Below are 11,249 nucleotides of genomic sequence, written 5' to 3'. Positions count from 1 at the left end.
AATTGGCTACCGTTACATACACTCATCCAATCAGAATGGGTCATATTCCCAGTGAAATACTTCCTGTTTACACTTTTCCCCTGGCTGTCGCTGCCACAGATCCAGTTGCTTTAGCTGTAAAGTTGTCAAACCAGATTGCTTCTGTGGAAGTGAAGCCAAGGCAGAGCTCTCAGTCTCACTGGTGGGTGTATCCTTGAAACATGGCAGGTAAAATCCAAAGCTTGAGTGGGGAAGAGAGGGAACACCTCCTCCCCATGCTGCGGAACGCTCAGTGGGTGGAAGTGGTGGGACGGGACGCCATCTACAAGGAGTTCATCTTCAAAGACTTCAACCAGGCCTTTGGTTTTATGTCCAGGGTGGCGCTACAAGCTGAGAAGATGGATCATCACCCTGAGTGGTTTAACGTGTACAACAAGGTACAGATCACATTAAGCACACATGACTGTGGGGGTCTCTCTCAGCGCGACATCACTCTGGCTAGTTTCATTGACCAAGCCATGCTCTGAGCGACTCCTGGCCTGGCCTGCCACTTCAACCCGTCTCTGGGGGACCCCAGAGCACTCTGAATCACCCCGTATACACCTCTTCAGGATCCAAATGATAATGTTTACAGGCCACATTCAATTCACTGTGAAATGTTGCTTTAGTATTGAGGCCCGCAGTATTACCGTTCTTAGAAAACGCGTTTTTTGCTTTTGTGGAGAGTCGGTTTGAGAACCGAAAGAAGACCAATGAGTCAAAAGAAGACCAGATGTATGAAACATTCCTCTTCCTAGCTGAGTAGGCGGTCGTTAAATCCGATGCACTTAAGGTCACTATAACTCAAGATCTGATTCTGAACCTATCTGATGAAAATGTAATCTTTTCTTTCCAGACATTTTCACAAATCGTATTCACGATATATAAACTGCCTACATATGTGCCGACCGTTGGTTAAAAACGGTTTCCTATTGCATGTCAGGTGTTGTCAGTGAAGGCAAATAAATATTTGAATATCGCCAAAACAAATTTTAACGCCTCTTTTTTACAATTTATCTACTTCTTACTTCTCTTTATTATGTTTACTGTATTGTAAAAACGGTATTTTATTTCAAAATACTATTATTTAAATTCTACGACAATGTATGTCAATGATTTGTGTCTTTAAGGTCTCTTGGAAGATTAGCCTGATTATAACAAACAAATAAACGTCTTTGCATGTCAGGACTAGTCATATAAATGCTGCCAAACTAACACATACTGTATCCCAACAACAACAATAAAATGAGATTTAAAATATGATGCAGTACTGCATTTCACAATTCAGCTTACCACCATGTAAATCAAAGAAATCCAGACATACCTTGTTTGATTAGAAAATGCACCCATAATCAATAATACATCATCAATAATACTCCATGAAACAAGGTAGTTTTTGTTTTTTTACTTTATTAGATGTATATTGTTTGGCACTCCGTACATTGGCTATACAAACTAAACTAGAATCATGTGTTTGCTCATTCAGTATTGGGCCGACATACATTGTATCAGATTGAATTTTCAAAGAAAACATAATTTTAAAATGTAGAACATAAACTCATATGTAGGCTAAGTGTTGTTTATTTGGAATTTGAAAGTGCTTTTTCATTGGATCTTAGAGGGGTAGAATTAAAAGTCAAAATCCTTACAAGCAACACATGTTTAAAGCAAGACATTAATACATACAGTACCTAGAAAGATAAACCATTGTTAAAAATAAACAACATTTTGACAGCTGGCCCAAACTCAATGAATACAAGTATCGACAGAAACTGAACAGGTGATTGAACATAATTGTATTGCACACATATTTTCGTAGACCTCCACCCTTCACACATAGTCTTAACACAAACACTATGTTACTTTAGGATGACGCAAGACAGACATTTACATTTATGGCATTTAGCAGACGCCTTTATCCAAAGCGACTTACAACAAATACATTTGACTAAGTAAGTGACTATCCATCAGTCATCATAAGAAAAATTAATTTATGCTAGGACCAGGGGCTATTGGCAGTCACAATGCTAGAAGAAAGGAAGATTTTCTTTTCTTTTTTTTGTATTTACAGGAGATAAACTTGTAGTGGGGATGAAGAGGTCTTTAGGAGGGATAGTTAAGATGAAGCCTGAAGAGATGGGTCTTCAATCTACGGCAGAAGACATGCCTCGTTCTGAGGTTACCATTGCTTCATTTTTGTTTCCCATTGTCTAATCAAGCCCTCTTCATCTCCTCTTCTACCTCTCTCTCCCCTCCTTGCTGCTCTCTATCCCCCTCATTCTGATGACCTACTTGTTCAGGTATTTGGCCACTGAGCGGTAGGCCTGTAGGATCTCTGAGTCATTGGGGCAGGTGTGGCGGAACTCGTCCTGCTGGTAGGCCTTCTGCAGGTAGCGGGTCAGACCGGTCAGAGCCGCAGGGATCGCAAAGTCTCGGTACTTCCTACAAACCACCTAGGGGACAGCGATAGGGAGTAACCTCAACAGACACACACTGAATCATCCACTTGCAGAGTATATCCACTGAACAACATTCTTATACAGTCATGAGAAAAAGTTAGGACACCCCCCAAAATATTAAGTTATTCTCTTAAAAATATGGACATATCAATATGTTATCTTCTTTCTAACAATGTCTATAGATAAAGGGGATGTAATTGAACAAAAAACTATGAAAATGTAACTTTGTAATCATTTATTTAACGAAAAATTAACAATAATGCCAATTCCTACTGAGGAAAAAGTTAGGACACCCTATGCCCTAATAGCTAGTATTGCCCCCCTTGGCTGAAATAACCTCAATTAGACGTTTCTTATAACTGTCTACAGGTCTCTGACATCATTTGGGAGAAAGTTTTTCCCACTCCTCCTTGCAGAATTCTTTCAGCTGTGTGATGTTCGAGGGGTGTCTTGCATGCACAGCCAGTTTCAAATCAATCCACAGCATCTCAATAAGATTAAGATCCGGGCTTTGACTTGACCATTCCAGAACTCTCAATTTATTTTTCTTGAGTCATTCCTTGGTAGATTTACTGGAATGTTTTGGGTCATTGTCATGTTGCATGGTCCACATCTGCTTCAGCTTCAACTTTCGAACAGATGGTCTCACATTTTCCTCAAGCACCCTCTGATACAATACAAAATTCATAGTGGATTCTATGATGGTGAGCTGACCAGGCCCTGCTGCAGAAAAGCAGCCCCAAACCATGACATTTCCACCCCCATGCTTCACAGTTGGTATGAGGTTCTTGTTCTCAAATGCTGTCTTGGTTTTGCGCCAAACATGTCTACTCTTACTGTGCCCAAATAGTTCAACTTTGGATTCATCTGTCCAAAGCACATTGTTCCAGAAGTTCTGGTCTTTCTCTAGGTGTTCTCTGGCAAACTTTAGTCTTGCCCTGATGTTTTTTTTTGACAGCAGGGGTTTCCTCCTTGCACACCTCCCATGTAATGCAAACTTGTTCAGTCTCTTTCTTATGGTGGATGCATGTACTTTGACATCAATTGTGGCAAGAGATACCTGTAGGTCTCGTGATGACATTCTGGGATTGTTGGAGACTTCTTTAAGCATCTTTCGGTCAGCTCTTAGGCTGAACTTGCTTGGGCGGCCTGACCTGGCCATGTTGGTGGTGGTTTTAAATGTTCTCCACTTGTAAATTATTTTCCGGACAGTGGAATGGCCAATTTCGAATAGTTTGGAGATCTTTTTATATCCCTTCCCAGACTCATATGCATCTACAATTTTTCTTCTGAAGGCCTCAGAGAGCTCTTTTGATCTCGCCATGGTGATGCAACTCACTTCAACAATCAAGAGCAAACCAAACTAAATATCTGAGGTTTAAATAGGACAGGCTCCTCCAAAATCCTCTGTAACGATGTTCTAATCATTTGCACCTGATGTGGTGCTCTTTATTATAATTTTAGGCATTTTAAGTGGAACTAAATGTAGGGGTGTCCTAACTTTTTCCTCACAAGAAGATTGCATTTCTATTAATTACATTTTACCAATAATTTTTTAAATAATTTGTTTCAGTTGTATTTGTTTAGTTATATTACCTCAATTTTTCAATATTGTTCAAATGAATATCAAATGTCCATATGTTTGAATATGTTGAAGAAGACAAAGGTTTTCATAGGGTGTCCTAATTTTTTCTCATGACTGTAGTTGTTTAGTAGACGTGGCAGTAGAAAGACAGGTAGGGGTCATTTTTGTGGCTTTTCATGCAGACTTGAGAAAACAGCCAACTCATCATCTCTCCAGCACTCAGTCAACAAGCAAAACTGTATCTCTTATTGACGTAGACGGTTTCAGATCAGAGACAATCAGAATAGAAAAGTGGTTCAAAGGTAAGGTTTAAGGTGATAGGATGTTGGTTCTACTGACCTTGACAATGTTGAGCTTAGGCAGCAGGTTGCAGTCAGCCAGACTGAGCGAGTTCCCGTCCAGGTACTGTCGTGAAGACTGGGATGAATCGGGGCTCTGGTCCAGCTCATGTGGGAGGGGCGTCAGCAGGTACTGGTCCAACCTCATCAGGCTCTTCAGAAACTTCTTTTCCAACACTGAAAAAGGAGCAGAGCCTTATGAAAATGCTTCAGCCACAATCACATCAATGCAGGACGTAATTATTGTAACGACTCAGAGACTGTTGAAGTCAAGGAAGGCACTCTTACTATCATTGAGTCCAGGGTTTGGGTTCTTGATGTATGCAGAGAACTTGTGGAAGATATCATCTCCAGCACCGTTGGACTCCTTGTAGCGACAGCACAGTTTGGGGTACCTGCAAATACATTGCTATTTGCTCTATTGCATATATGGACGGAGTGAGTGAGTGAGTGAGTGAGTGAGTGTGTGTGTGTGTGTGTGTGTGTGTGTGTGTGTGTGTGTGTGTGTGTGTGTGTGTGTGTGTGTGTGTGTGTGTGTGTGCGTGTGCATGTGCATGTGTGCATGTGTGGGCGTGTGCTCATCTCCATACTCACTGTGGGGGAGCCAGAGCCTCTTCCAGGAACTCTTCGATCTTGTTGGTGTCCGTGCGGACCTCCTGGTTGAAGATGAGGAAGGGTGGCTGGGATCCCGGGGCCAGGTCCTTCAGCACGTCAGGGGCTCTGACAGGAGAGGACATGAGGGAGGATGCACAGTTCATGCATCATTTACATTTACAGTTACACTGATGGCATTTACCAGACGCCTTTATTCAAAGCGACTTACAACTAATACATTTGTTTAAGTAAGTGAATCATCTGTCCATCAGTCATCATAAGATAAAGTAATCAATGCTCGGACCAGGGGCCATAGGCAGTCACAATGCTAGAAGAAGGAAACATTTTTTATTTATTCATTTATTTTTATTAACAGGAGAGAAACTTGTACAGGGGGCTAGTGGGGGTGAAGAGGTCTTCAGGAGGGACAGTTAAGATGTAGCCTGAAGAGATGGGTCTTCAATCTATCTTGGGTCTTCAAGCATCATACAACCCTCATCATCATTTCATCATAACTAGTAATAAGCGGTTACAAATAACGGTTGTCATTTGTAAGTGACAGGTACAAAGGATGCCTGGACATGTTTACTTTTCGATCTGGGTGTGTCTTGGATGAGTGAGCCGTTGATATTTTTCGAAAGTTATTGTCCGTAGTAGAGGTGTGTGTGTCTGTGTGTGTGCGTGCGTGCGTGCGTGCGTGCGTGCGTGTGCGTGTGTGTGTGTGTGCGTGATGGTGACTGGTCTCTTACCTCTTTATGTCCACAGTAGAGGTGTGTTTGTGCGTGTGCATGTGCGTGTGCATGTGCATGTGTGTGATGGTGACTGGTCTCTCACCTCTTCATGTCCACAGTAGTGAGGGTGAAGTTGACCCCTTTCAACCAGAGGATCATGAAGAGTCGCTGACAGAAGGGACAGTTCCCCACGCTCTCCCCGTCATCGCTGGCCTGAGGGAGAAAGGGAGAGCCATGAGGGGCGGGACAAAGAAGAATTAGCATTATACTGTATGTGGCCACTTCCTCAATCACATTGTATTTGTTTAACATCTTTTTTTTTACGTGACATCATCCCGGCTGATCTGCTTCATGGAGCTATTGGAATGCCAGAAAGCAAAGGCATTTTCAACAGGGGGTAAACGCGAGGCAGAAAGTCTCCAAACAGGACAGGCTTCTTTTCAGTTTCTGTTCACCTGTCATGGCTCCTGAAAGGATCACACCTATACTGAGCACTGATCAAGATTTCTATACAAAAACACACGGTTAAACTAAGAGATAAGGTCGCGTGTTGTTAAAATCTGTGTTTTTACTTTCCATTGCAGGCCTGGTAGAACATGGGTGACTGAATTTATAGCCATCAACTATTACTACAATCAAAATGAGTTTCTTTTTCAGTCTGCTGTTATGTAGTCTCTATTGAAGGCAGTTTAAGATGATTCATCTTACCTTGATGAAGAGTTCAATTTTCGGGGCCTCTGCCATATTTTTTATGTTCTCTCTTCTGTTATTTGATCAGGCTAGGTTCTGTGCCGTTATGCTGGATACGTGAAGCAGAATCTCCTCTACTGTCTCTCTCTCTCTCTCTCTCTCTCTCTCTCTCTCTCTTATTCTTCAGTGCTCAGCACCTGATTGCAGTTGGTTCACACACTCAGAGGAACAAGAGCTGTCAGTGTCAGCTGGTCCTCATGTGTGTATCCAGTCCCGCACACACAGCTGAATCTCTGTCAGTCACTCTGAAGGCCAGACGAGGCTGTGGTTCAAAGCAGTTCTCTCTGTTCTGAAGGTGGGACTGCAACTATGATGGTAGGTGGTTAGCTTATCAACAGTGGTTTGTTTTGACCACTCCTGTATTCCTCCCTCTCTCCCTCTCTCCACTGGCTCTTTCGGTCTGTCTCTCACCAGACCTGTCATCTATGCCATTTGAATGTTCCTCCTCTGGTCTTACGAGTCGGACCAGTCAAACCAGATCTCTCACCCAGAAAGACAAAGAGGGAGAGAGAAAGAAGCAGAGAGAGAAGGAGAGAGAAAAGGAGAGAGAGACAGAGCACTCATCAATTCGCAACCCTGGTGCACAACCCTCAAGACAGTGTCCACATCTACACCTCAGCAGCAGCAGGCAAAACTGGGGCTACACATGTACAGCTCAGGTTAGTGTGTGTGTTTGTGGGGGGAGGGGGGGTTCAGAAATAATAATTGTTGCTTTCATTTTCTCTTTTGCATACCGTGACCTAAACAGTTTGGTCACAGGTTCTTTGCATTCATGAAACCAAAAACTGCAATTATAGCAAAAGAATAAATATTAACTTGGTTATTATCAAGGTTACTGTTAACTGCTGTTATATCATTTTTAGAGTTTAATTGTAAAGAAGTACTTGAAGCTCCTTTAGCAACAGACTACTACCTTGCCTGCTGCAATAAGACTGTACAACTCCTCCTCCGGCTGGCTCGATCAGGGTGATTAGTGTCAGGCAAGGGGATGTTAAATCATACTGGACTGTTCCTACTGTATAGAATGTTTCAGATGTCTATTTTACTCTATTATTCTATTGTCACTTTATTTTGTTGTTGTTGTTTGGTTGTTTGTGATGTGAGCTGCTGTAACGCCTTAATTTCCCCTCTGGGATCAATAAAGTACCTAACGCAATGTATGGCTTCCTAAAAGTATTGATTTAGAGAGTATCCATCAGTAGATTCTATTTGATTGGGTCACAGTCAGTCCTGCCTGCATTATTTAGACTAAATAATGATACAATAATGAGTGAAGTAACCATTGAAATTAACGTTGTTATTCTTTAGCACTGAAATTATACCTAAAAGGCCTGTGCTGTTGCTAAGTAGATTGTTGAGTTCATCAACATGACCTTTTGTTTGAACGCATAGCCCAATGTCCCTCCAATTGTTACCATGACGCCCACGTCACAGCTCTCTCTCCTTCTGCCGGCACTTCCCTACCACACCCAGTGTCCCATCAGGAAGCCAATGACAGATGGGACATCGACATTTCTAGGAAAATAAACTTGGGAGGGGTAGAAAACACCCAATCAAACTTAGATAACAATGACAAAGCATGTTTACTGGTCAAAACAAACAAACATCTAGTAAATAGAACACACACACACACACAGACACACATGATCTTATCAAGCTGCTGCAAGGAGACAGCTACAGTAGGACCATATACATTCACTGCATATCAAATACAGTATGTCTAATGATACAGTAGGACTGTGAGGAGGTGATATGATATATCACATTAAGTTAATCCTGTTTGTTTCTGTTCAATTCACAGCAGATGACCTAGAGTTAAACTCCATATATTGGTCCTATGGAAGCCCCCTCAGTTTGCTGCAAGCTGCAGCCCTTCTTCATCTTCATCTTCATCTTCCTCATCACCATCCTGCTCTATCTGGAGAAACAGGGAAGTGAGGACAGATGGTGGAATCCAACACTCCCAATAACCCCACCAGCTCCAGCACCCCCACCAGCTCCATCACCCACTCACCCCTCCAGAAACATCACCATCCTACTGTGGCACTGGCCCTTCGGCGTCACCGAAAACGTGAAGGGGAACTTGTGCTGGGACAGGTACCACATCCCTGGCTGTCACCTGGTGGACCAGCGCTCCCTCTACCCCAGCGCTGACGTGGTGGTCTTCCACAACAGAGAGCTGATGAACGGCCGTGAGCAGCTGCCCCTCCACCTCCCCCGGCCACCACTCCAGAAGTGGGTCTGGCTCTCTCTGGAGTCCCCTGACCACAATGGCCACAACCCCTATCCCGGCGTTTTCAACTGGACTATGTCATACCGCCGTGACGCTGACATCACAACACCGTATGGAAAGCTGCTAAAGAGGAACGATGGTCAAGGTAACAGTAGCACCGAGGCGGACGCCATTCCTAAGGAGAAGTCCTCATTGGCCTGCTGGGTGGTTAGTAACTACAATCCGCAACACAGGAGGAGCCATGTGTACGAGAGCCTGAGGAAGACCATCCCAGTGAAGGTGTACGGGCGGGGGGGAAATAGAGCACAGCTGGCCTCCAAGGACCTGCTGCCCACCATCTCTCACTGCTACTTCTACCTGGCCTTCGAGAACTCCATCTCCAAGGATTACATCACGGAGAAGCTGTGGAGGAATGCCTACCAGGCGGGGGCGGTGCCTGTGGTTCTGGGGCCGCCGTTGGACGATTACAAAGCCGTGGCCCCGCCCGACTCCTTCATCCATGTGGGAGAGTTTGCGTCCACAGAGGCCCTGGGGAGATACCTCCAGGAGCTGTCATTGGACAAGGAGAGGTACGCCAGGTACTTTGCTTGGACACGTAGCTACCAGGTCCAGATGTACGGTGACTGGAGTGAGAGTCTGTGTCGAATCTGTCCCCAATACCACAGCCTGCCTCCTCACAAGGTGTACCAAAACCTGGAGGCCTGGGCCAACCAGTAACACATGGGGGGCACTGAGGACTTCTGTAGCTCAACCATGTTGTGGTATAATTGGTTTAATTTCGCAACTGCCAGTCTCCCTTACCTGCTCCATTGAATTGTGGTAGAAAGGACTTCCTGAAATATGCGTAGTGAATTCATACAGGTATGACATCCTGGCATTTTATACATGCTACATTTCTGAAAATGTTACATTCTGAAAACGGCAAGTAAATAAGTCACAGACAGTATAAGGGCATCGTCACAGCATAGCCTTGATCTTCAGAAGGATACAGGGGAGGACATCAGACTATGAACAGCTGTTTCTCAGAGAAAGACTAAAGCCATGACCGAAAGCTCATAATGCCGACTGTTTACTTACTGTAAAGTATCTATAATATGCGTTTAGTCTTTTCGCCATTCAGTTCTTTTAGCTCATCTTTTTTTGGTACTTTTGAGCTTTTGTAATTGACCATGTATTTGTCTCTACAGTCCTCACTTTGCTTTAACTCTTATACTTTTTATGTTTCGTCTTGTTGGCTTTTGTATTTTCTCTTCCTGTTTTTATTTATTTTCCTGTAAAGCGCATTGTAATTGCATCCATGTCTGAAATGTACTACATAAATCAAGTTTGATTTGGTTTGGTTTGATTGGACTTCTATGGGAATAAAAACGGTCTCAGAAGGTGTGAAAGTCGGTTTGCTGTGTTTACTCGCTATTCCTACAGGCGACACAAGAACATGGTCATGATCAGTTGAGAGACACTGCCCTCTAGTGGTCAATGTGTGGATCATTATAATGTCACTCAGTCTCACTAGAGATTACACAATGCCCATGAATCAAACTAACATTGATGGTGCAATGCAATATTTGAATCTTCCCTTACTGATGTAAATCCAAGCACTGGTCTGTACGGTAGGTGTACATCTGGAGAACACACAGGGATCAGACCAGAGACACAGTCTCAGGAGGTGGCATGAGACTGGATCACTGTGTTGTATTGGGAGGTACAGCGGGTGAAATAAGTATTGAACACATCAACATTTTTCTCAGTAAATATATTTCCAAAGGTACTATTGACATGACATTTTCACCAGATGTTGGTAACAACCCAAGTAATCCATACATACAAAGAAACCAAAACAAATAAGTTCAGAAATTAAGTTGTGTGTAATAATGTGAAATGACACAGGGAAAAAGTATTGAACACGCTGACTGATATTTATTTAATACTTTGTACAAAAGCCTTTGTTGGTAATGACAGCTTCAAGACGCCTCCTGTATGGAGAAACTAGTCGCATGCATTGCTCTGGTGTGATTTTGGCCCATTCTTCCACACAAACAGTCTTCCAATCTTGAAGGTTCCGTGGGCCTCTTCTATGAATCTTGCGAGCTTCAACATGCTTTTTTTTCAGCAATGGAGTCTGATCAGGCTAGGTTCTGTGCCGTTATGCTAGATACGTGAAGCAGAATCTCCTCTACTGTCTCTCTCTCTCTCTCTCTCTCTCTCTCTCTTATTCTTCAGTGCTCAGCACCTGATTGCAGTTGGTTCACACACTCAGAGGAACAAGAGCTGTCAGTGTCAGCTGGTCCTCGTGTGTATCCAGTCCCACACACAGGCACACACACCCACACACCCACACACACAGCTGAATCTCTGTCAGTCACTCTGAAGGCCAGACGAGGCTGTGGTTCAAAGCAGTTCTCTCTGTTCTGAAGGTGGGACTGCAACTATGATGGTAGGTGGTTAGCTTATCAACAGTGGTTTGTTTTGACCACTCCTGTATTCCTCCCTCTCTCCCTCTCTCCACTGGCTCTTTCGGTCTGTCTCTCACCAGACCTGTCA

At 43.5% G+C, this 11,249-nt stretch overlaps 3 protein-coding genes across 5 annotated transcripts; 2 read left to right on the top strand and 1 right to left on the bottom strand.

Moving 5' to 3' along the window:
- The first annotated feature begins 101 nt into the window (after positions 1 to 101).
- On the top strand, positions 102 to 993 carry LOC310804884 (pterin-4-alpha-carbinolamine dehydratase-like). The gene has a single exon (XM_083670290.1). It carries the CDS (start codon positions 201 to 203, stop codon positions 504 to 506), a length of 306 nt encoding a protein of 101 aa, XP_083526416.1. The 5' UTR covers positions 102 to 200; the 3' UTR covers positions 507 to 993.
- Positions 994 to 1,416: 423 nt separating this feature from the next.
- clic3 (chloride intracellular channel 3) lies at positions 1,417 to 6,847 on the bottom strand. Its single transcript, XM_083670096.1, has 6 exons — positions 6,434 to 6,847; positions 5,829 to 5,938; positions 4,995 to 5,120; positions 4,689 to 4,795; positions 4,402 to 4,577; positions 1,417 to 2,471 (listed from the first exon to the last, which is right to left on the bottom strand). Exons 1-6 carry the CDS (start codon positions 6,467 to 6,469, stop codon positions 2,307 to 2,309), a joined length of 720 nt encoding a protein of 239 aa, XP_083526222.1. The 5' UTR covers positions 6,470 to 6,847; the 3' UTR covers positions 1,417 to 2,306.
- Positions 6,848 to 6,973: 126 nt separating this feature from the next.
- LOC310804780 (alpha-(1,3)-fucosyltransferase 7-like) lies at positions 6,974 to 10,042 on the top strand. 3 transcript variants are annotated; one of them, XM_083670120.1, is made up of 2 exons: positions 6,974 to 7,134; positions 8,280 to 10,042. In XM_083670120.1, the coding sequence occupies exon 2, from the start codon at positions 8,313 to 8,315 to the stop codon at positions 9,423 to 9,425; it is 1,113 nt and encodes a 370-aa protein (XP_083526246.1). In that variant the 5' UTR covers positions 6,974 to 7,134; positions 8,280 to 8,312; the 3' UTR covers positions 9,426 to 10,042. The 3 variants fall into 3 exon arrangements, with proteins under 3 accessions (XP_083526246.1, XP_083526244.1, XP_083526245.1); XM_083670118.1 differs by having other exon boundaries at positions 8,277 to 10,042; XM_083670119.1 differs by having other exon boundaries at positions 6,974 to 7,144.
- The last annotated feature ends 1,207 nt before the right edge of the window (positions 10,043 to 11,249 follow it).

This window comes from Argentina silus (assembly GCF_951799395.1).
Source record: "Argentina silus genome assembly, chromosome: 5".
NCBI lineage: Eukaryota > Metazoa > Chordata > Actinopteri > Argentiniformes > Argentinidae > Argentina > Argentina silus.
This window is presented reverse-complemented; position numbering and strand designations above follow the sequence as displayed.

Bases quoted from the DNA above. Each gene is read 5' to 3' on its own strand.
- LOC310804884 (XM_083670290.1), top strand. From the start codon at position 201: ATGGCAGGTAAAATCCAAAGCTTGAGTGGGGAAGAGAGGGAACACCTC.
- clic3 (XM_083670096.1), bottom strand. From the start codon at position 6,469: ATGGCAGAGGCCCCGAAAATTGAACTCTTCATCAAG. The intron at 5,121-5,828 runs GTGAGAGACCAG...CTCTCCTGTCAG, and splicing joins ACTACTGTGGACATGAAGAG to AGCCCCTGACGTGCTGAAGG. The intron at 4,796-4,994 runs GTGAGTATGGAG...ATGTATTTGCAG, and splicing joins GAGGCTCTGGCTCCCCCACA to GTACCCCAAACTGTGCTGTC.
- LOC310804780 (XM_083670120.1), top strand. From the start codon at position 8,313: ATGGAAGCCCCCTCAGTTTGCTGCAAGCTGCAGCCCTTCTTCATCTTC.